Below are 25,488 nucleotides of genomic sequence, written 5' to 3'. Positions count from 1 at the left end.
CAATTTTTGAAAGTTTGGTGTTTAATTGTGAAAGCCTGGTGTACAATTTTTGAAAGTTTGGTGTTTAATTGTAAAAATTTTATATTTAATTTTGAAAGTTTTGTTTTTAATTATAAAAGTTTGGTGTTTAATTGTAAAAGTTCCATAGTTTATTGTGAAAGTTTGGTGTTTAATTGTAAAAGTTTGGTGTTTAGTTGTGAGAATTTGATGTTTATTGTGAAAGTTTAGTATTTAATTGTGAAAGTTTGGTGTTTATTTTTGAAGTGTGGTGTTTAATTTTGAAAACTCGATTTAATTGAAACGTCTGGTGTTTGATTGTGAAAGTTTGGTGTTTAATTTTGAAAACTTGATTTAATGCTAAACGTTTAGTGTTTGATTGTGAAAGTTTGTTGTTTAATTTTGAAACTTGATTTAATTGAAACGTCTGGTGTTTGATTGTGAAAGTTTGGTGTGTAATTGTAAAAGTCTGGTTTAACTGTTAAAGTTTGGTGTTTAATTGTAAAGGCTAGGTCTTTAATTGTGAAGGTGTGACCGGATGTCGCCATCCTCACTGCCGCCGCCTTGACTCGTCTATCAGCTCTGTTGCAGACGGAGCGTCTTTGTGGTGATTCGGGATCGATACGGATCTGATCGGTGTGATCGACGTGAAGCATGATGAACAGTGCAGGTAGGACCTTAAACTCACCACAAAACACTACAACAAACACAGGGCAGGAGCCTGAACGCCCCACCGACCCGCTGCAGCCAAAATACCCGCCCCCGGGGCAAATCTCTGAAACTGCAGCTAAAAACTGAGTTTCTGGGACTAACCGAGTCCAGGTTGAACTCGGTGCAGATTCTGACTTAGATCTGATTGAAAATAGGGCTTTTATTGTCACAGAATTTAGGTTTTTGCAGAATTTTCGCAGCTTTTAAAGCGCCAGCGAATGCGACATTCACCAGGATTAAGAAACCAGAGTCAGTAAAGTGTTTATCAGGTGGAATATGATTATTATTTCCCTGCAGAACTCTTAGACAAACAGCCGAGAGTTCACAGAGGAAACATGAGGACAGTTCGTGCTGCAGGGGCGTCTGCAGAAGCTTTCATAAGGGGGGCGCTGAAACCACAAGGTAGAGGGGATTAAAGATTCCTATGAGATTAATGGGGGGTATTTAGAGTGTTTCATTCAGAAAAACTCAAGAGAAGAAAACCTGTAGGGGAAAAGTTAATCTGTGATGTGTTCAAGGACATCTGGGTTAATCAGTTCTTACTTATAAGTCACCACAGTGAAAACAAACCCACTGATACACAGGAAATTTAGTTTATTAGACTCAGCTCTGCTTTGCTAATGTGCTTAGTCTTTATCTTTCTGCCTTCAGTGCTAATTAGCTGCTACCTGTGACATGTAGCCAATCAGAGGGAGCGGGGGGTGGGGGGGGATAGCCAAATATCAGCCTCAATAATCAGTCAAACCCAGTAAAACTCAGCCTGGTGCTGCAGATATCATCTATAAACTGTATTCATTTATTTATTTATCTGACATATTTATTTGCATAATTTTGATTAAACCGACATTTTTCAGTCCCGTTGTTTGAATGTTAGCACAAATTGAAGCCAGAATCGACCTGAATCACTTCCAACAACGCATCAATTGATTAGTTCTTCACGCTTAAATTAATCAGTCTGAGTCATTTTTTTATTAAAATGTGAGTGCAGCTTCTTAGATGTGACTATTTGCTAGTTTCTTTTCTCCTCTGTGACAGTAAACTGAATAGGATTGGACAAAACAACACTTTCTTTTACTATTTCCGAACTTTTATCGGCCAAGCTAATAAATTAATACAGTAATATTGTGCTTTTATGTCAGCTGTTGCTTTGTTTTTCTGTTTCTGGCTGGTTATAACTTCAAAATAGCAAAATATGCAAATTAGATTAAAGGATTTGAGCTTATATTTGACTAAATAATGGTAAAGTAAAGCCATGTGTTAAAAAAATTTGAATTATAATGAAAAACAAAAGAAAAGGTTGAAATGAGGGAACAAAAAACAGTCTAAATTCTGTGATTGCAGCTTCTTAAATGTCTTTTTTCCTCATTTTTGACTGTAAACTAAATATCTCTGGAGAAAATAAGACATTTGAGGAAACTCTGATCCACATTTTTCACTATTTTCTGATGTTTTAGCAAAAAAAAAAAAAAAACACCAAACCCTTGAATTAATACAGCAAATACTCAACAATGAAGATAGTAATTAATATTCGCTCTGCATGGAGTTGTAGTTTCTAATGGCTGGTTAGGACTACAAAAATGGCCAATTATGAAGATTAAATAAAAGATTATTAGAGTTTGTATGTGTATAAATAAGCGTGAAACATATCAGTATGTTCAGAGATAATTTAAATCCTAATAAAAGACAACAAACAAGATTAAAATGAGGAAACAGGGCAAAAATAATTATTTATACCTAGCAAAGTTGCAATATTTAATCAGTTAGTTGTCAACTATTTCAATCAATTAATTTTGGCAACTTTTTAAGAAAAAATATCTAAATTCTGTAATTGCAGCTTCTTAAATGTGAATATTTTCTGTTTTTTACTCCTTTTTGACAGTAAATGGAATAAATTTGGACAAAATAAGACATTTAAGGAAACTTTTGTCCACATTTTTCACTATTTTCTGACTTTATAAAAAACAAATTGATTAATTATTACAGAAAATACTCAGCATGTCATTGCAGTTTCTAATGGCTGGTTAGGACCACAAAATTTGCAAATTACGAAGGTTAAAGTGTTTTAAATGAGGCAAAGGTGGGTGAAAATATTTATTCTGTTTTAATAAAGTTGCAATGATTGATCAGTTAGTTGTCAGCTATTTATTCAATTAATTACTTTTAACAATTTTTAAATATAAACTCTCTAAATTCTCTGATAGCAGCATTTTAAATGTAAATATTTTCAGTTCTTTCTTCCCTTATGACAGTAAACTGAATATTTTTGGACCAAACAAGAGATTTTAGTAAACTGATCCACTTTTTAAAAAAAAATTTTTTTTGTACCATTTTTTGACTTTTTATGGACTAAATAGCTAATCAGTGAATCTAGAAACAGGATGTCCTCGGATAAAAATGATTTATTGCAGCTCCATAATGATGCTAAACGGTCTGGATGTTGCTCTCAGGTGACACCAAAACATGAGGCTGAAGATGTTAAAAAAAAGCAACAAAAAATCTGATTGTGATTCTTTGGACAAGAGTGGAAAAAGTTCAGGACAAACAAACATGTTGCTGCATGTTGGAGATGAAGAGTTGTGGGCCGGAGGTTTTCTGTAGCATCAGAATTCTTCTTTTATTTAAGGTTTGTTCCAACATGTTTCATCTTTCACTAAAAAAATGCAGCTCCTGTGATTTGGATTTTACACTCGGAGACATCATGATAATATGAAGTCATTATCTTTCATGCAGACGGGTTGAAAAAGTGTTTTGTCTTTTAACAAAACAACAGAATTACCTTTTTCATCAGCCTGAAAGTGTAAAAAAACAGAAATAATCATCAGATTTCCAGCTTGTCCTTGAACTACTCATCTGTGACGTGCTACTCTGTTGAAAAACTGAACCAAAGCTGAACTTAAAATCATATTTTATCAAAATTACTTTATTTCACAAGTCTTACTTACAGAAACAAGCTAGAATTACAACATTTATCAGCCAAAAACTGTAAAAACATCAGAAACTGACCCAAATCTGAGCTTAAAATTTAAATATTTAATTAAAATCAATTTAATCTACATGTCTGCTTTAAAAAAAATAAACTAAAACAAATATGACAACATTTATCAGATAAAAACTGTAAAAATATCAGAAAATGAAGCAAATCTGAGCTTCAATTTGTGATATTTCATTAAAATCACTTTATTCAACATGTCTGATTTAAAAATTCACCACAAAGAAACCCTTCGATTAAGCCAGACTCTGTAAGAAACAAAAAATTCTGTGATGTTTGGTGCAACTTTGAAGCCATCAGTGACTCAGCTGTGATCAACAGTTATGTGACAAAAATTCACAGTTTTGGCTGAACTGCAGGCAGTGTTTACAGTGCAGAGAGGAAACAAGTATGGAAAACCAGTAAAAAATGTAAATAATTAAATATCTACAATATGTAGAGCTCCTGGTGTTTTTTAGGAGTTAATAACAACTGTGTACATTTTGAAAAATGTTAAATATCTTGATTCCAGGTTTTTTAAGTTTTTTGAAATATAGATAACAAAAAAAATCTACTTTTGTTCGTTTCCTGCATTTTCTGATTTCTGTCACTCAAACTTTGTCCAACTGCACACAAGACATTTCTGAGTTTCGGCCATTTTTCATCACTCTTTAGTTGTCATGTCTTTTTTTTATTGTTGTTTCGCTTTACATTTTGGTTCTGCACCTCTATAGAAACAGAACAATCATGACTAGAAGGAGAGAGAAATCTTCTGTGCAAATATGATGCAGTTAGAATCACAGAAATCAGAAAAAAAAGTAGAATTTCTTTTTATTTATTTCACAAACTTTTAACAAAACCCTGAAGTCAACAGGTTTTCTGCATAATTTGCCATTTTTGTAGTCATCATAGAAATTACACCACCATGCAGAGCGAATATTAAAGAAAAAAGTTCATGATCAGTTTCATTGTTGAGCATTTTCTCTCTACTAATTGATCGGTTTCATCGCTAAAGTGTCAGAAACCGGCAAAAAAACTCCCAGAATTTTTGTCGCATGACAGTTGGTCACAGCTGAGTCATTAATATCTCCACAGATTTACCAAAGAAAGCAAAATTTTTGTGTTTTCACAGAATCTGGTTAGAGGAAAGAGTTTATTTTTGGCAAATTTTGAAATTTGAAATAAAATGAGTTTAAATTTGGTTTCAGATGAGTAGTTCAAGGATGAGTTGGAAAATTCGTTTTTACAGTTTCTGGCTTATAAATGGTGTCATTATAGAAATTTTGTGGGTATTTTGCTTACACCAAGTAAGAAATAAGAAATTAAAAGTATTACAGATGTTCTGTATTAAATCTTTGCTTCTTTTCAAACCTAGAGGAGGTTTTGGACTGAACTCCTGCAGCTTATAACTCTAGATAAGCAAAAGAGTTCTTTTGTGATGATTCACGAAGTCGAACAAAACAATCCACTGAAAAAATAAGTACTACACTTTCTCACAGGAAATCTCTGGTACTGTTCTTTTTTCTTAGGTTTTTTGTAGGATAATAACTTTAGTCCTCAATTAATCAGGTTAAGCGTAATAATTAATAAAACTGTCAGCCTTCATATACTGTAAATTATAGTCATGTAAAGTTGTATTTAATATCATTTTTGCAGGGTTTTATTCCTTTATATGCACATTTGTTGGTAAAATCACACCTAAAATAACACTGTAGAGTCTTAATCTCAATATGTAAACTTGTTGGGGTTAATTTGCAACACAAATTAAAACTTTTTTTTCCTGAAAAGTAGTTCAATGCATCAGCTCTTGTCTTAAAAATGGTATAAAACTAACATTAACTTTAATTACCTACTTCATATTTGCATGTTTAGGATCTTGTTGAATGTGTTTTCATTATTTGTTGTCTTGTAAAGCAGTTTTGATCGCTAAAAAGTGCTGCACGAATGTAGGTATTATGATTATTATGATGAATTATTCAGATTATAGGTTTGAGCAGAAACGGGGCTCATATCGGAGCTGCAGTTGGTGTTTTTAGTGAAAAACTTTGTGGATTAAAGTGATGATGGACCTCCGTTAGTTTCTTTGATCGGGCTGATTGATCAGATAGAAGATGATCATCTGTTGGTTATCGGTTGATTCAATGACACCAGATAAACTCGATATCTGTGTGGGAATCCTGTGGGGAAAAGCTCACGCTGAGAGTGTTTTCCTGCAAACAGAGCAGAGTGGGGGCTCTTTAAAGCCCCTCCACCACCGTTTAAGTTGACTTACTGGAACAGCTGCGTGGGCGGTGGGAGGATCCGGGGAAATGACTGCAGCCTCTCCTTTCATGTTTACAGGAGTTTTAGGCGGAAAAACGTGGCGTCGCTGCTTCTCACTGTTAAACCAGAGCAGGGAGGCTCCAATTCTAACAGTTTTTCCATTAAAACATCACCTAAAACTGAAGAAATTTTCCCTTAACCTCCTCAGAATCAGCTGATTTTATTCTCCTATAATAACTTTAGTGTATTTAATGAAGCTGTGCAAAGCTTTACCTTCATACTATGAATATTTTCAGAGTTGCAGATGCAAATTTTTGCAGTTTTTAGTACTTTTTCCATCATTTCTGAGCCTCAGAGCTTCATCAGTTCAGCAGATAGACATATGGCATTTGAGTTCTGTTAAAAACTGCAACCAGATCAGTTTTTCATCCACTAAAGGATGCTAACCCAAGGCATTTTCCTTTTATTGTGGCTAATGCTGGTGTTAGCCACAGAACATGCTAACACCAATGACTGTCCTATTGTTGTTGGGACACACAGTAACCCACCAGTCCTGTTTACTGGTTTAAAGTTTCCACAGGGATCTGACCAGTGGACATATCATCAAAGCTAGTGGTAGCCACATTAGCCACACAATGTGCTAACTCAAAGGATTTGACTATTGTTGTGGCCAATACTAATACCCCAATAGCCACATAACATGCTAACCCACAGCATTTTCATATTGTTATTGCACATTAGCAAAAACAACATGCTAACTCACAGGATTCTCCTGTTGTTGTGGGGACACAGTAACCCACACAGTTGTTGTTTATTGGTTTAAAATTTCCACAGAGGTCTAACCTGTGGGCATATCATCAAAGCTAGTGTTAGCCACATTAGCCACACAGGGTGCTTGCTCAAAGGATTTGGCTATTGTCATGGCTAATACTAAAGCCACATTAGCCACCACAACAAGCTAAACCACAAAATTTTCCTTTTGTTGTGGCTAATATTAATACTAGCGACAATAATAGGAAATTCCACAGACCATGCCAACACCAAGGATTCTTCTATTGTTGTGGGGACACACAGTCACCCAACAAGTCCTTGTTTATTGGTTTAAAGTTTCCACAGAGGTCTGACCTGTGGGCACATCATCAAAGCTAATGTTAGCCACATTAGCCACGACAGTAGCCAAATCCTGTGAGTTGGCTGATGGTAATGCCACAATAGATGTATGACAAGCTTACCCAACACATTTTCCTATTGTTGTGTGACTAATGCTAATGTTAGCCACATTACCTACACAAAATGCTAAAACTAAGGATTGTCCTTGTTGACTCCTATTGGTTCCTCAGTTTGTTACCAGATTGATAATATTAGGAGTCCGTCTAGTAGTTAGTATATGTGTGGGGTACAGTATGATTGATATGATTTTTTATGATATGATATCATCCTGTTAAGTTAGTGTTATAGTTGGGTTAAGGATATAAGCAACTGCCAAAGTTCTGTCCAGGCCTGCTCTAAGAACTGTTTGGTTGTTTGTTTGTTGTTTATTCCAGCTATCTACCCCTCTCTCAATGCCCCCACTACCCCGGCCAACATGTTTGGCAGCGTCCCCGGATACGAAGGCCTGGTTCCCGGAGGAGGTAAAAGGATTCTCAGCTATTCACACAATGTTCATGCTTTCACTGCATGACTTTTTATAAAAGCGTCGTCGTATCTGCAGGAGGTTTCCTTCCACCTCCGATGCCCGCTGAGCCTGTAGCGCCACCCCAACCAGGAGCTGTACCTGACGACTGGAGGTATGACATCACCTGAGCGGCTCATCTACCTGTAACAACCAGCCAATCACGTACTGCCCTGCATCTGTGGAGTTCAGAGAATATTCAACACTTTATTTTTATTTGTGTTTGTGTGTTGCAGCATCCCCTCTCTGTCAGAGGATGTGGCTAATGATGCGTTCAAGAGCTTCGCCTCGTCTCACTGCTGCTACAGTAAAGCTCCGGCCAACGACGGCGTCATCACCAAGATGGAGCCGTTCAACACGTACAGGGTGACTGATGTTCACACTCTTTGCTGCTGTTAGCTGTTTAAACGTAGCTGAGCTGCTGCTGGCCTCGCCCCCTTCAGGAAGAAGACTCTGTCTGTGATTGACAGATGAATGAGTATGTGAAAGCAGGACTTTATGTCTCCTAACTTTCTCTGTGAGTATCATTTTACATGAAATATCTGTGAATTCTCAGCACAGGTGTTGTTTTTAACTCATGTATTTGGTGAGTTTGTCAGACGACATCATAAAATCTGTATTTCAGCTGCAGAGTAGCAGCTTGGAAATGAAGTAACTGCTGGTTCACATGTTGTCTGAAGGAGTTTCAGTCAATATTTCATCCTCGTTCTGCTGTCTGACAACAGAAACAGGAAAATACACGCATGAGAATAGCTTTATTGTGAATTCAGCTGTATTAAAATGCAGTTTATGTGAGCACAGAGAGCAGGAGAGAAGCTAACAGATGCTAACAGCAGCTGAGTTTAGGTTGAACTGAAGTACAACATGAAAACACGGCAACCCACCCACTCCTTGTTTAATGGTTTAAATTAAAGTTTCCACGGAGCTCTGACTTATGAACACACCATCAAAGCTAACATTAGCTTCATTAGCCACACAGTGAGCCAAATCAAAGGATTTGGCTTTTGTTGTAGCTAATGCTAACGTTGGTCACATTAGCCACACAAGCTAACACTATGGAGACATTAGCATCAATAATACCAGTAATCCACTGGGTGTTCAGTTGCTCAGATGCTGTCAGTGCATGGAGACTCTTGTGTTCACTCTTACAGCAGAACATTTGGTGAGTTTAGTTCGGCCTTCAGACATTTTAGAATTTAGCAGAAGCAGCTGTAGAAAGTAAACAAACCTGGTGGACCGAGAGACAGCTGCTCATTCTGGTTGGTTCACCTGGAAGCCGTGAGGGGGGCGGTGCTACACAAAGCTGGTTCCTCAGTTGTACCAGGCTGGTAAAGTTAGGAGGCCGTCTAGTTGAGGTACAGATACTGGAATTTCAGAAGTAAACTTCACATTCTCAGAGCTTTTATTTCACACCTCTGAGTTTAGAACACCCACAAAACAGTTTTAAAAAAAGATTTCCCCATATGGGACCTTTGATTCTACATTAACAACAAATTGGAGTGTTCCCATGCCTCTAATTTGGCCACATCAGCATCAACTGTGCAGCTCTGTCACTCAACTGTAATGACCGCATGTATGTTACATGACTGGACTTGTGCACAAAGCTCTAATAAATACCCCCACAGGCTGTTATGTCAGCAAGATTTATTATGCAAGAACATCCAACTCGGTTACTGAACCACACTGGATTAGACAGTATGGTGTAATATGGGCTGTGTGAAATAAATTATGTGTCAATAGTTTCAACTTTACTTTGTGAAAAGTGAAAGTTTCATTTGGAAACCTGAAAAATTACAGCAGACTTCTGCATTTACAACTTGGGCCTCATTTGTCAACATGAAAACACAGTAACCCACCCACGTATTTTTACACATACTGTTCAATTTATCAGTCTTCTCTTCTTTATTGTACCTTTTTTTAAGTATTGGTGACACTAAGAGCAAAACAAAACAAACTGGAGCAATAAAATAAATGCAGCATGGCTCAAAAACAGTAAATGCAAATTTTTATATGAGATTTACAGAATGAAGTTATTTCAATATAATGTCATGACTTTAAGCTTAGATTTGAGTAATTAGTTCAATGGACCTATACATCACAGATAATACTTTTATTGTTAGAAAGTTGAAAATCTGATAATCTGGCAAATAAATGATAAAATTTGGGCGATATTGGCAAAAATGTAGCACCAATTTCAATTTCAAACCTGCCGGCATGTTTTTAGGCTTCAGAGGGTTAAGTGAGCCATAACAAGAATAAAATATTTAATTTTTTCTGTCATGTTTGCAACTTGTTCCTGTAACTTGTGGAACAAGAGACCACAAGTTAAAGTGGAAGTCTTTTTCTACTGAAACTTGTCTACTATCTGCTCTGTGTAAAAACTGCCTGCAGTTAATCTTAAAAGTCCCTGAATTTTTGTCACATGACTGTTGGTCACATCTGAGTCACTAATAGCTTCACAGTTGAACTATAAGTCACACATGATTGGTCCAACAAATTCTGTAATCTGTCAATACATTATGTAATTTTGGCAGTTTTTTAGAAAGATTTAAAAAAAAAACAACTCTTATTTCAAAGCCAAACTGTTGTTTTTTGGGTTAATAGTATTAATCCCAGACTCTCCTGTTCCTCCTTGTTCGACTAAATGAATCCACACAAAGAACGTTACTCCATAGACAGTTTCACATCAGTTTATAAACACTTGATTCTCACATAAATGTCATGTGACATTACAATGTGAGTTATGGTTTAAATGTTTGAGCTGATGAAGCATCTTGATGTCTGAAATAGGAATCTTGACTTACTGTTTTGCAAATATACTTATATTCAATCCAAGTCGCCACACAACAGCTCATGTTTCACTTTCACTTTATCCACAAATCTACAACCAAAAAGTCAAAATATATCTGTACCTTGAGGTGCTGCTCTGTAGTTAAAGTGTGTTTTCTGTTCTGCAGTACCGTTTGGAGACATTTACTGAGTCCAGGTCGACTGATTGGGCCACCAAGCCTCATGAAGGTACTGTACATTTGTTCAGTCGGTGTTGCTTATTATTGGTGTTTTTGGTGCAGGTGTTTGATTGACAGCTGGTTGTGGTGTGATTGACAGGTGAGCCGGCTGACTTCTACACCCAGACCGCCCCCCGACCCTGGGAGATCCAGGCCACGGCCCCAAAACTCTTCTCGGACCACAAAGAAGAGATCCGGGTGCCCTACACCTCCTCAATCAAGGTGATTGGCCAACTGCAGCTGTCTGTCAAAGTCCGCCTGGTTGCTAGGGTTACCTGCGTTTGATCTCTACTGTGTTTTTAACAAGTTTAGAGTTTGAATACTTTAGGAATCCTTGAGAAAGTTCCAGAAATGTCAGAGTGAGTTCTGTTGGTTCAGTAGGAGGTCTGAGGGGTCCTGGAAAAGACCGACATGGTCCTTTAGGCAGATGACATGAGTTGAAGAGTTTCCACAATGGATTGAAAAGATGTTGGAAGATAATTAACAGTCTTTGAAGGGTCTCAATGGACCCTTGAGAATATTTAAATTGTTCTTGGGTTGGCTCCAAATGGCACTGAAAAGCTCCCACTGGTCCTTAAACATCTCTTAGGAATTGAGGAGGTAATTACATGGTCCTTGAAATGTTTACTGGGCTCTATTCAGAGATCTCAGTGGTCCTAGAGGGGTTCCAAAACTTCTTGAAAATGTTTTAGAGACCCTGAAAGATGTTTCAAGGGTTCTTTCAAAAGTTGCTCATCGAGAAACTTTTCCATTAAGATGTTTAACAGGTTAGGTTTTTTCCACAGGTCCATGAGGTGTTCACAAGATGTCCCAAGGATCACTGAAAAGGTTTAAGAGTTCCTTGAGAAAGTTCCAATGATAATTGAAGGAGGTCATTTATATACTCCACCATAAACCTTCAGGAGTCCTTGAATAGATTCCAGAAGTAGAAAAAAACTGTTCTTACAATTTTCAAGATATTTCACAGAGACCTTGGTCTGAAAATGTGGTTGGGGTCCTTCAAGATGTCAGAATATTGAGGAGGTTCTATGGAAACCTTAGAGTTATTTGGGTTGTTGAAGTCCCAACTTGATCTCTTTAGTTTTGTGAGGATCTCTTAGATGGTTCAAATTATTCTACAGGACGTTGCTTGAGGATGTTCCAAATTTTCTTAATGTTGTCTTTGTAAATTCTGCAGATGTTTTAGAAGTTCTTCAAAGTCACTGGTTTAGGGAGGGTATAATGCACCTTGTGAGTACATATGAAGCCTTACAGACCTTCTAAGGGTCCAGAGGTTCATGAAAACTGTTCAGAAGTATAGTGCATTTTCTTCTGCTCATCAGGAATTGGGTCAGGCCAGCTCTTTCTGGGAAATCCTGAAGTGTTTCCAGGCCAAATGAGATATATACTCCCTCTAGAGAATTCTGGGTCTACCCTGAAGTTTCCTCCCAGCTTTTCACACAGAAGATTCTGTCACAAGAAATTTCCACCGTTTGGAAAGCTCCTGCTGCATGCCATGTCGTATACCTGTGATGAAATAAACTATCTTTGTTGTTGAGGTGTTTACAACAAACTGGGAGCTTCCTGCTCAAAAGGATGAGGTGATGTTGTCTTGCTGGAAGTTTTGAAAGCTTTGCCTATTTTGCTTGGGTAACTCTCCAAGGTAGTCAGCTGAACCCGGTGAGTGCACTCTGGAGGGGTCTTAAGGGTTTAATGAAGAGTTTCAGAATCTTTTAAGATGTCCCAGTGATCTTTGAAAAGCTTTCTACGGAGGGTTCCTGGATTGATGATGAGTTTCTGCCCCAAGTGAAGAAGTTTAAGTATCTTAGGAGGAGGTTCCAGAAGTCCTTGTAGCTCTTCAAGGGGTTCTTGAGGTTCCTAAGGTCCCATGTCTTGGGGAGGAGGTTCAAGTTGTGTTTGAGCAGGTTCTGCAGGCCCGCAAAGGACAACCTGGGGTTCCTTGAAGGGGTTTCAAAAGTCGTGGAGATGCCAGGGCCCCTGAAGTTAATGTGCAATGGCCCTTTCCCAGAGAATGCAACACCAGCAGCAGGTTTCTACAACAATATGGGAGCTTCCTGCTTGAAAAGATGAGGCAACATTGTCCCGCTAGAAGTTTTGAAAACTACCTGGGTCTGTTGAGGTTTTTCTGAGGTTTCTGTTAATGTTGCTTGGGTCTAGAGTCGACTGCTAACACAGCAAGTAGCATCTGCACTGTTGCCAAGGTAACTTGTTTAATTTAGGCTGAGCTCTGACGGGAACTTAAAATTTGCTGGGAATGAACAGCTGACAGCCAATTAGAGAGCAGGATTCTGAATGTCCAGCAGATAGTGATGCTATTTTTAACTCTACTGTGTGTGTGTGTTTGTGCAGGACTGCCATACCTGTCACACCACTGGGACGATGCCGTGCCAAGAGTGCCAGGGAAATGGATCCGTAAGCAGACGTCAATCTCTCAATTAATGAATCACTAATAATAACATTCATAATCACTGTTGACAGGAAAAGCTTGATGAGAATATAGAATATAGACTGAGGCATTTTATTTACCGAACAGTATCTGCATCAACATCAACCCGATTCTTTGTTTACGGCTGCTGTTACACAAATTTCTTAAAGGGAGGAAACTTGTGATGCAAATGTAGAATAAATTTCAAAATTAAAAGTCAGCAGCATAATCAAGCAATAGTGGGCATTTTTCCTGTACTGATAATGTTTTACTCAACAGACACAAGATTTCGGCCACAAAGTCAAAGAAAGTCGTTGTCGTCAATCCTAAATTGCCACAAAAGCGCTGGTCGGAGGTCATTAAGCACCATGGAAGTCTTTGTCACGGTGCCCATTGCTAACTAAACTCCTACAATGCTCTCTGCTTACCAATATTGACAATGTTATATATCTATTAACTGCTATTTAACTGTGTAATCACTAAAATGTGCCCAAATTCCATGGCATTAGCCCTCAGTATTAGCATTACATGTTACTATTAGCATTAGCCGTCAGTATTAGCATCAGCCATCAGTATTGGCATTAGTCGTCACTGTTAGCATTAGCCAGCAGTATTGGTATTAGTCGTCGCTGTTAGCATTAGCCAGCAGTATTAGCATTAACCATAAATATTGAAATTAGTCATCACTGTTAGCGTATGCCATAACTATTAGCATTAGCCATCAGTATTAGCATTACAAATCACTATTAGCATTAGCCATCACTGTTAGCATTTTACATCACTATTAGTATTAGCCATCAGTAGTAGCGCCAGCTAATATTAATACTTATGGGTAATGGTAATAGACTCAGATTCAGATTCTGAATCAGTATTGGCATTATCATCACTGTTAGCATTAGCCATCAATATTAGCATTAGCCATCAGTATTAGCATCAGTCGTCACTGTTAGCATTACACATCGCTGTTAGCATTTGCCATCACTATTAGCATTAGCCATCAGTATTAGCGCCAGGAAATATTAATACTGATGGCTATAGGTAATAGTCTCAGATTCAGATTCTGAATCAGTATTGGCATTATCAATCACTGTTAGCATTAGTCGTCACTGTTAGCATTAGCCATCAGTATTAGCATTAGCCATCAGTATTGGCATTCGTCGCCACTGTTAGCATTAGCCATCTTTTTTTTGTACAAATTCAATCGTGCTTCCAAACTTTTAGCCTGTAGTGTGCATCGGGTTGATACACATAAAATCAGCTGGATCTGATGTAATGTGGGTTTACCGTGAAACGTTCGTTTGATTTGTGTCTCCACAGAAACCCTGCTGGGTATGTAACGGTTCTGGGACCAACAACAATGACAGCTGCCATCGCTGCAACGGTTCCGGCCAAGACAAGTAAGCAACTCTGTGTGAAGGGCACCAAAATCAGCTTACATCCTCCAGTGATGTTCCCGTTTGTAGAGTTTTCATATTCAGACCGAAAGATGAAGTGAAGCCGAGCCTCCTGGTTTTGTAGTAGGAGTAATAAAATGTCATTGACAGTCCTGCAGAGCGTTTACAGAAACTTTAGTTTCACCATGATGAGGGGTGTTCTGTTTTTAACCAGATTCAAGACAAAACGTTTACATGAAGTACAATCATACACATGAATGTATGGTAATCTGGATATTGACTGTGCAGTTCTTTGCTTCTTTTTTTATTATTTTATTTTTATATATTGTTTTACATTTAATTTTTATGTATTTTTAAAATTTTATTTTAAAATATTTTATTTTTATGTATTATTTTATTTTCATTTATTTTTGTATTTTCATATTTTATTTCTATTTTTCTTATCTCTATTGAACAGTCTGATCTTTCTTCAACATAATTTCTTAATTTCACATTTTACTCTTTAATTACTCCTGCTAAAAAATGTCAGTGATTTTACTAAATAATACCTGCAATTTACCAAAAAAGAAAAAAAAAGAATATTTAAAATTTTTCAATCCTTAATGTATTTTTTTCCCTTTAAATAACAGCAAAGATCTTGAAAATAATTATATTTTTGGGCAATTTTAAAATTACCCAAAAATACAATTTTAAAATTTTAAAAATTCTCTCACTAACTTTTTCTGTGATTTTATTAGTTATTATATGTGGATTAAAAATTAGGGGAAAAGGCGATAAAATAACAGTTTAAAATGATATTTACCATTTTTCAGTGGTTAATATTAATTTTTCTTTCAAATAAATTAAAATGTCTGCAAAAATTATATTTTGCTGATTAAAATACAATAAAATGCTGCATTCTTTTAAAGGTTAATCATAAAAAACACAAATAAAACAGGGTAAAAATGTAGATAGATTTTTCACATTGTGCTACAATAAAAACACACAGATTTTTACTGTATTTAAATAAGCAAACAATATATTTTTTAAAGATATTGCTGATATTTTAAAGAAAAAATATGTATATAAAGGAATGAAAAATGGTCAATAAATTTTAAACTGTTGTATAGATTTTCTTTTTATTAAGCTATAGCAAATATTGAGTAAAGTTACAAAGAAGAGTATTAATTAGATGTTGACTACAATAAAGCAAGAAAAAAAAATCTAATTCAGTGTTATTAGAAATACTAGTTTGTTCTTTTACAGTGTTTGACTGTAAAATTAAGCTATTTCTACTGTATTTAAAATATTATTTTACAGAAACTTGCAGTTTTATTATTATTATTATTATTACTATTATTTTAGTTATTCTTTTAGTTATTCTTTTTTATTATTATTATTCTTTATTATTATTATTATTATTATTATTATTATTATTATTATTATTATTATTATTATTATTTACAGTTTTTAAATGTTACAGCTTTTATTGTCTATTTTTTCTGGCACCATTTTATCCATATTTTCAGTTCTTTTAACAGATTTTTCACACTCCTATTAATATACCACTCTTGAATCAAGATAGGAAACTAACTGGATATTCTGCTACTATCTGCGTTACCACACAACATTTTTGGGTGATAATTTAAAATAAATTAATGACTGATCTTAATGACTGTGAGGAATTATGTGAGTCTATAAAGTGATGATTTGTACTTAATTCTAAGTTAATCTGTTATCTCTGTCCGCTAGCCTAGCACTTAGCAGTTAGCATGGCTTCTCCCTCTTCCTCTCCTTCTCTTTCCTGCTCAGTGTGTCACATGTTTAGTTACTCCTCTGCCTCCTTTAGTGATAATGATACCTGTAATAAATGCAGTCTGTTTGTAGCTTTGGAGGCGAGGCTCTCTGAATTGGAAGCGCGGCTCCGCACCATGGAAAACACCCCGCTAGCTGTTAGCCAGGCTCCCTTAGCCGGTGCGGACCGCAATAATATAGCTGCTAGTGTAGCTTCTGCTAGCCGTACCCTAGCAGCACCCGAGCAGCCGGGAAGTCAGGGTAGCTGGGTGACAGTTCGTAGGAAACGTAGTCCTAAGCTCAAGCCCGCTGTCCCGGCACACCACAAACCGCTTCACGTTTCTAATCGTTTTTCCCCACTCAATGACACACCCGCTGAGAAACCAACTCTGATCATTGGCAGCTCCGTAGTCAGAAACGTGAAGCTAGCGACACCAGCGACCATAGTAAAATGCCTCCCAGGAGCCAGAGCGGGCGACATAGAAGCAAATTTGAAACTGCTGGCTAAAGATAATCGTAAATACAGTAAGATTGTTATTCATGTCGGCGGTAATGACACCCGGTTACGCCAATCGGAGGTCACCAAAGTTAGTGTGGCATCGGTGTGTAACTTTGCCAAAACCATGTCGGACTCCGTAGTTTTCTCTGGACCCCTGCCTGATCTGACAAGCGATGATATGTTTAGCCGTATGGCATCGTTTCGCCGCTGGTCGTCTACGTGGTGTACTGCAAACGACGTTGGCTTTATAGACAATTGGAGCTCTTTCTGGGGAAAACCTGGTCTGATTAGGAGAGACGGCATCCATCCCACTTTGGCTGGTGCAGCTCTCATTTCTAGAAATATGGCTGATTTTATTAGAACTCCTAAAGCATGACAACCCAGAGTTCAGACCAGGATGCAGAGTTGTAGCCTTCCACACCTCTCTGCAGTTTCCTCTCAGCTGTCACCCTCCAGGAATTCAGCTAGCTTTATTGAGACTGTGTCTGTCCCCCGACCACCAAAATTCAATAAATTAAGCAAATCAAAAATAAACAAAAGACATAGTAACCATAAAAATCTAATTAAAATTAATACCACTATTTCAACTGAGCGAAGAAACAGGACAATTAAATGTGGTCTGTTAAATATTAGATCTCTCTCGTCTAAATCTCTGTTAGTAAATGATTTGATAACTGATAACCAGATTGATTTGTTCTGTTTGACTGAAACCTGGTTGCAGCAGGAAGAATATGTTAGTCTAAATGAATCAACTCCTACTAGTCATACTAACTGTCATGTTCCTCGAATCACGGGCCGAGGAGGAGGAGTGGCAGCAATTTACCGCTCTAGCTTAAAAATGAACCAGAGACCTAAACCTAGTTACAGTTCATTTGAAAATCTTACTCTCAGTCTCTCTCATCCAGATTTGAAAGCTCAGAAACCAGTTTTATTTGTTGTTGTATATCGTCCTCCTGCTCCTTACTCTGAGTTTTTATCTCAATTCTCAGACTTTTTATCTGATTTAGTGCTCAGCTCAGATAAAGTCATTATTGTGGGTGACTTCAACATTCATGTTGACGTGGACAGTGACAGCCTTACGACTGCTTTTAATTCAATATTAGACTCAATTGGGTTTTCTCAACATGTAAATAAACCAACTCATAGTTTTAATCATACCCTTGACCTCGTTCTGACTTATGGCATAGAAATCAAACAGTTAACAGTATTTCCCCGGAACCCTCTTCTTTCTGACCATTTTATGATAACATTTCAATTTACAACAATAGATTGTATAGGAGTTAAGAATAAATATCATTACAGTAGATGTCTGTCTCACAATTCGGTGACTAAATTTAAGGAAATAATACCCTCTCTATTTAGTCCAGCACCACTTACTGATATAATGGAAGGGAAATATTATAATTTTACCCCCACAGAAGTGGATTATATTGTTAATAATGCTGCAGCCTCACTGCGTACAACACTTGATAGTGTTGCACCTGTAAAAAAGAAAGTTCTATCTCAGAGAGGACCTGCTCCTTGGTATAATTCCCAGCTGCGGACTTTAAAGCAGGCGTCCCGAAAGCTGGAAAGGAAGTGGTACTCCACTAATTTAGAGGAAGTTTATGTAGCTTGGAAAAAAAGTCTAGTAATTTATAAAAAAGCTCTTCGTAATGCCAGGACAACATATTATTCATCTTTAATAGAGGAAAACAAGAACAACCCCAGGTTTCTCTTCAGCACTGTAGCCAGGCTGACAAAGAGTCAGAGCTCTGTTGAAACTTGTATTCCTTTAGCTTTGAGCAGTAACAACTTCATGAGCTTCTTTACAAATAAAATTATTACGATTAGAAAAAAAATTAATCTGGCCCTTCCTGCAAATGTCACAGATGTATCATCGAGTACAGATACTTTAGAATTGGCTGTAAGACCAGATGGATATTTAGAATTTTTCACCCCCATACATCTCTCTGAACTCATTTCAATAGTTTCTACATCCAAACCATCGACATGTCTTTTAGATCCTATCCCAACTAGACTGTTCAAGGAGGCTTTACCTTTAATTAATTCCTCAATGTTAGATCTGATTAATCTCTCTCTAGTAACAGGTTATGTACCACAGGCTTTTAAGGTTGCTGTAATCAAACCTTTACTTAAAAAGCCCACTCTAGATCCAGATGTTTTAGCCAACTATAGACCAATTTCCAACCTCCCATTTCTCTCTAAAATTCTGGAAAGAACAGTTGCAAATCAATTATATGAACATTTACAAAGGAACAGCCTGTTTGAAGAGTTTCAGTCAGGCTTCAGAGTGCATCATAGCACAGAAACAGCTCTGGTGAAAGTTACTAATGACCTTCTCATAGCGTCAGATAATGGACTGGTCTCTATACTTATTTTATTGGACCTTAGTGCAGCATTCGATACAATCGACCACAAACTTTTATTACAGCGACTAGAACATTCTATTGGCATTAAAGGGACAGCACTGGACTGGTTTAAATCCTACTTATCAGACAGGTTCCAGTTTGTGCATGTCAACAATGACTCTTCTGAGCATACTAGGGTTAATCATGGAGTTCCTCAGGGTTCTGTCTTAGGACCAATACTGTTCACATTATACATGCTTCCCTTAGGCAACATTATTAGGAAGCACTGTATTAATTTCCATTGTTATGCTGACGACACTCAATTGTATTTATCTATGAAGCCAAATGAAACTAATCAGCTAGCTAGACTGCAAGATTGTCTTAAGGACATAAAGACCTGGATGACCTATAATTTCTTACTACTAAATTCAGACAAGACTGAAGTCATTGTATTTGGCCCCAAACATCTTAGAGAATTGCTTTCAAAGCATATAGTTACTCTGGATGGCATTACATTGGCCTCCAGTACTACTGTGAGGAACCTCGGCGTTATCTTTGACCAGGACATGTCCTTTAACTCGCACATAAAACAAATCTGTAGGACTTCCTTTTTCCACCTGAGAAATATTGTGAAAATCAGGAACATCCTGTCTCAGAGTGATGCAGAAAAACTAGTCCATGCATTTGTTACTTCTAGGCTTGACTACTGTAATTCCTTATTATCAGGTTGTCCCAATAGCTCTCTGAAACATCTACAGCTGATCCAAAACGCTGCAGCCAGAGTACTGACGGGAGTTAGCAAGAGAGATCATATTTCTCCTATATTGGTTTCTCTTCATTGGCTCCCTGTTAAATCTAGAATAGAATTCAAAATCCTTCTTCTGACATATAAAGCTCTTAACAACCAATCTCCATCATATCTTAAAGACCTGATAGTACCATATTACCCTAGCAGAACTCTTCGCTCTCAGACTGCAGGCTTACTTGTTGTTCCTAGAATCTCTAAAAGTAGAATGGGAGGCAGAGCCTTCAGTTATCAGGCACCTCTCCTGTGGAACCAGCTCCCAGTTTGGGTTCGGGAGGCGGACACCCTCTCTATTTTTAAGACCAGGCTTAAAACCTTCCTTTTCGACAAAGCTTATAGTTAGGGCTGACTGGGTGACCCTGATGGGGTGAGCTGGTGTTTTCATTTGCACAACTGACTTCCCCTCTTGACGTCCCTTTAGTTTGCCCCTAGTTATGCTGCTATAGGCCTAGGCTGCTGGGGAACCTCTCTGGATGCACTGAGCCCTTCTCTAACTACCTATGTATTTACTATATATACCATTATTGCATTACATTCACTCTGTTTCTTTCTGTGTCCTTTCTCCGAGTGTCCCTGGTCCCAGAGCTGGATGCTGGATGCTTCAGATGTGTGGCTGTGTTTTATGGTCCTTGTGTCCCACCCCCCCACCTCTCTATCTCTACCCCTCTATCTGTATCCCTCTATCTCTACCCCTCTATCTCTACCTCTCTACTTCTTCTGTCCCTCTCAACCCGCCCGGCCAGCAGGCAGATGGGTCCCCCCACATTAGAGCCGGGTTCTGCTCGAGGTTTTTTTTCCCTGTTAAAAGGGTGTTTTCCTTGCCACTGTCGCCTTTTGGCTTGCTCTGGGGGTCAGGCATATGGGTTCTGTAAAGCGTCTCGAGACAATTTGACTGTAATTGGCGCTATATAAATAAAATTGAATTGAATTGAATTGAATTAAAGCATTGTGCAGCATTCAGAGTTTATGTAGAAACAGCGGCGTGTCCCTTTAAACCCCAGCTTGGATCAGACCTCTGAAGAATGTCATACATGCATGTTACATGTCTGACCCGTGTGCACGTGTGTCATGTGTGTGCGTGTTTAGGTGCTCAGAGTGCCAGGGAAGAGGGACGAAGGACTGTGAGACCTGTAAAGGAAGACGACAGCTACTGGCCTACATCCAGCTCACGGTGCAGTGGTGAGTGCTGGTGCTGTGGTGCCTTCAGGGACCCTCAGATTCAGTTCAGCCAGGTCCTCCAAAGTTCAGATGGTGCTTGAGGGCATTTTAGAAGCTCTTAGGGGGTCTCTGAGGGGGTTGCAGAGGTTCCTGTGGTCCTGGAAGATGCTCCAGGTGGTCCTTGGAGTCATTGGGTATATTTTACCAGCTTCCAAAGCCTCTACCATCAGTAGAATCTCGTAGGAGACAAGAACTGAGCTGCAAACGGTTCTAAATGTTGTAATTATGTTTGTAAATTCTAGGTTTGTGGTCCTACATGTGTCTGTGTCTGGTTTGTGACAGTTTTACCTGTTTGTAGTCGATAAGGCACACGTGTCTTTTTTTTGTCTTGTTTTTCTTGTTTCGTGTCATTTTTGAATGTTTTCTGTCTCGTTTTGGTCATTGTTTGTCTCATTCTTAAGATTTTGTGCCACATTTTTGGATGTTTTGTATCTCCTTTTGGATATTTTGTGTCTAATTTATGACAATTTGTGTCAAATTTATAAAATTTTGTGGCTAATTTTGGTCATTTTCAGTCTCATTCTTTATATTTTGTGTCTCTTTTTGGTCATTTTATGTCTTATTTTCAATGTTTTGGGTCTGGTTTTGATCTTTTTGCCTAATTTTTAAATATTTTTGTCTCTCTTTTGCCATTTTGTATCCAATTTTTAATATTTTGTGTCTCGTTTTGGTCATTTTATGTCTAATTTAAAACATTTCATATCTCATTTAGATTGTTTTTTGTGTAATTTTTGACAATTTATTTCCCATCTTGGTTATTTTAGATCTTGTGTCAATTGTTTTGTGTCTCATTTTTTATATTTTATATTTTTGGTTTGGTAGTTGAAGGCTTTGAAAAGTTGTGGAAATTTTCTGAAACCATGAAGGTGGTGCAGTGATCCCTAAGGAGGTTTTTGCTCCTGTGTCATTTTTCCTCATTTTTCACTGCAATATAAAGTCCTGAACCTCTATGGAAACAACCGTGAAGGAGAGAGAATTCAGTAATATCTTCTGTGGAGTTTAATGAAGTTTTATTACCATAAATAATTATTTTTAAAAAGCAAAGACAAAAGTTAATTTTCTTTGTTTACTTGCTTACTTTTTAATGAACTTTACACAAATATAAATAATGTAGAATCAACATGTGCAACATTTTTCCAAGTGTCCACAGTTGTTACCAACACTTGGAACAAATGAAAGCTCCACATACTACAGATGTTTGACTATTTATATATTTAATTAGTTTCCAGATTTAGCTCTTCTCAGCTCTGTGTAAACAGTGTATGCCATTCAGCAAAGAAGTCCCAGAATTTTTGTCACATGACTGTTGGTCACAGCTGAGTCATTAATAATTTCACAGTTGCATCAAGGAGCTCAAATTTTTTTGTTTGTTACAGAATCTGGTTTCTGCAAACGATTTACTTTTGGGAAAATTTTAAATCAGATGAATGTAGAATACACTTATTAAATTTTAGGCTCATATTTGATTAACAAAGATTCTTCAGTGGTCCTTGAGAAAGTTCCAGGAGTAACAGAGAGGGTTCTAAAGGCCCTGAGGGTCTTGAAGGTGTTCCTTGATTGACTGAGGATGTTACAGTGTTCACCGTGGTTGTTTGGGGCCTTGAGGAGGTTTGAGGGATCCTTGAAAGTTCATGGGGTCCTTGAGGGGCTTCTAAGAATCACTCAGGAGGTTTGAAAGGTCCTTGAGAAAACTTGAAGATGTTACAGTTGTCCTTGAGGAAATTTTCTGAAACCTCAACAAACTTCTAGGGGTCCAGCGGTCCTTGAAGATGTTGCAGGGAGTTCCTGAGAAAGTTTGAGAGAGCCTTGAGGATGGTTTCCACAGTCCTAGAAAAAGTTTCAACAGTCCTTGGCGAAGATTTAAAGAGCCTTGAAAGGTTTCCATCCTTGAATAAATTTCAGAGGTCCTTGAGGGGGTTTCTGACTATTTCAATGGTCCTTGAAGATGTTCCAGAGGTTCTTCAGGGATTTTTTTAGGGTTTCTGAGGGTCTTGAAGATGTTCTTTCAGTGACTAAAGATGTCATAGTGTTCACTGAGGGGTTTTGGGCCTTGAGGAGGTTTGAGGAATACTTAAGGGGTTTGTAGGAATCACTACGGAGGTTTGAAAGGTGTTACAGTGGTCCTTGAGGACATTTTCTGAAACCTCAACAAACTTCTAGGGGTCAAGTGGTCCTTGAGGGTGTGACAGAGACTTCCTACAGAAGTTTGAGAGGGCCTAGAAAGAGCCTTGAATTGTTTACATTGGTTTTTGAGGGGCCTGAAAAGTCCTTGAAGATGCTCCAGTGGTCTTTGAGGGGTTGCTGGAAGGTTTGTGAGTATCCTTGAAGATGTTCCAGGAGTGAGTGAAGATGCTACAGTGCTCAGTGAGGTTGTTTGGGGCCTTGTAGAGGTTTGTGGGGTCCTTGACTGGTTCCCTGGTTATTTAAGGAGGTTGCAGGAGGGATTTTTCAGGGTCCTTGAGCAGGTTCGGATGGTTCCAGGTGTCCTTGACAGTCTGATACTGTAACCAGTATTACTACACTATCAACCTCCACTGTGTGAGGATGATATTATGGCGTCCCCTGTTGAACAAAGAGAAAATAATGACATCGAATTTACAACATTTTGTATCAAATTTCTAACATTTTGTGTCTCGTTTTGGACTTTTTGTGTCTAAGTGATAACATTTTTTGTCTCGTTTGGGACATTTTATGTTTAATTTATAACATTTTGTGTCTCATTTTGGTTGTTTTGTGTCTCAGTTTGGATATTTTGTGTCTAACTTCTAAGGTTGTGTGTCTCATCATGGACATTTTATGTCTAATTTATAGCATTTTGTGTCTTGTTTTGGTTGTTTTGTGTCTCATTTTGGACATTTTGTGTCTAATTTCTATCATTTTGTGTCTTGTTTTCATTATTTTGTGTTTAATTTATAACATTTTATGTCTTGTATTCAACATTTTATGTCTAATTTATAAAATTTTATTTCTTGTTGGGGACATTTTATGTCTAATTTATAACATGTATCTTCTTTTAGACATTTTGAAGTTTCTCAAAAGTAGAATTTATGGCAGAGCTGTTGTGTTGGACTGCATTGTATTTTACAGTAGTGTCTATCATATATTTACACAGAGTGTGTATTATTTACATATGTACGCCATGTAAACACTGTGTCTGTGTGCGTTTGTGTTCAGGACCAACCATGTGACTGACCACGTGGTCGAGCAGAACTCTGGTCTGAAGGTCGATGATCTGAGTTCAGTTAGTGGGAAGGAACTGTTCAAGAACAACCAGTACCAGGTACACACACACACACACACACACACACACACACACACACACACACACACACACACACACACACACACACACACACACACACACACACGCACACACACACATACTTCTCATTCTTCATATTTTGGTTCTCTGTTTGGTCATTTTGTATCTTATGTTTGATGTTTTGGGCCTGGTTTTGAATATTCTGTCTAAGTTGTAACATTTTGTGTTTTCTCAGCTCTACCCACTGCTCGGGTTCCCAAACCCGGCCATCTCCCAGGCCTCCGAGCGACTCATCCAGGAGCACCTGGCCCAGTTCGCCCAGAGCTCCAGGATCCTGCAGCAGGTAGGACGAGAAAGATGGAACAAAAAGAGTACCTGAGAGCACACAGATAGAAAGCAAGTTATTTAACATACATGCAGACGTGCAGCAGGGGGCGCTCAACACCATCAGTGGGAAATTAACTAAAGAGTCAGACGGGTTTCAGGAAATAAGAAAATGCACAGTCTCAGATTTAGTTCAGAGTTTTTTTTTTATTTGTTATTTGGGACTCAAAACTGAGTTCTGTAAAGTATTTTCTTTTTTTAGCCTCATGAAACACTAAAGAAGAGATTTTATCTGTTTAGTACTTCCAGAATTAAAACTCACACTGACATGAAATCTGGTGAGAACACAGACAGGATAGTTTCCAGCAGATGTACAGGATTAAATGAGTCTCATTTTTAACATTTTGTCTTGTTTTGGTCATTTAATGTCTCGTTTTTGACACTTTATCTCCTTTTGGTCATTTTGTGGCTGATAGATTGTGTATTTTTTGACAGTTTATGTCATGTTTACGTTGCTATGTATTTAATTTCTAACATTTTGTTTCTCCATCAGGTCATTTTGTGTCTTATTTTTACAGATTGTACTGTGTCATTTTTGACAATTTTTGTCTCGCTTTGGTCATTTTGTACCTCACTGTATAGATTTTGTGTCACTTTTGATAGTTTATGTCTCCTTTAGGTCGTTTTGTGTCTCATTTTTAAAATTTTGTGTCTCCTTTTGGTCATTTTGTGTCCTGTTTTGGACTATTTTTGTCTAATTTCTAACATTTTGTGTCTTGTTTTGGTTGTTATGTGTCTCATTTGTTAGATTTTGTGTCC

The 25,488-nt window shown here is 37.6% G+C and overlaps 1 protein-coding gene across 1 annotated transcript in view; it reads left to right on the top strand.

Moving 5' to 3' along the window:
- Positions 1 to 510: 510 nt before the first annotated feature.
- The window catches only part of LOC111582422 (protein SSUH2 homolog), a 35,356-nt gene continuing 10,378 nt past the window's right edge, over positions 511 to 25,488 (top strand). Inside the window, exons 1-11 of the mRNA XM_023291081.3 lie at positions 511 to 667; positions 7,483 to 7,569; positions 7,650 to 7,725; positions 7,847 to 7,976; positions 10,568 to 10,628; positions 10,719 to 10,840; positions 12,968 to 13,030; positions 14,361 to 14,440; positions 20,952 to 21,044; positions 24,258 to 24,363; positions 24,581 to 24,688. Of these exons, the coding sequence (XP_023146849.2) occupies positions 652 to 667; positions 7,483 to 7,569; positions 7,650 to 7,725; positions 7,847 to 7,976; positions 10,568 to 10,628; positions 10,719 to 10,840; positions 12,968 to 13,030; positions 14,361 to 14,440; positions 20,952 to 21,044; positions 24,258 to 24,363; positions 24,581 to 24,688 (942 nt within the window). The 5' untranslated portion in view covers positions 511 to 651. The remainder of the gene's footprint in view (positions 668 to 7,482; positions 7,570 to 7,649; positions 7,726 to 7,846; positions 7,977 to 10,567; positions 10,629 to 10,718; positions 10,841 to 12,967; positions 13,031 to 14,360; positions 14,441 to 20,951; positions 21,045 to 24,257; positions 24,364 to 24,580; positions 24,689 to 25,488) is intronic.

Source organism: Amphiprion ocellaris, chromosome 5, assembly GCF_022539595.1.
Source record: "Amphiprion ocellaris isolate individual 3 ecotype Okinawa chromosome 5, ASM2253959v1, whole genome shotgun sequence".
Taxonomy (NCBI): Eukaryota; Metazoa; Chordata; class Actinopteri; family Pomacentridae; genus Amphiprion; species Amphiprion ocellaris.
The sequence above is the reverse complement of the archived record's forward strand: the minus strand, read 5'-3'. Positions and strand labels throughout refer to the sequence as shown.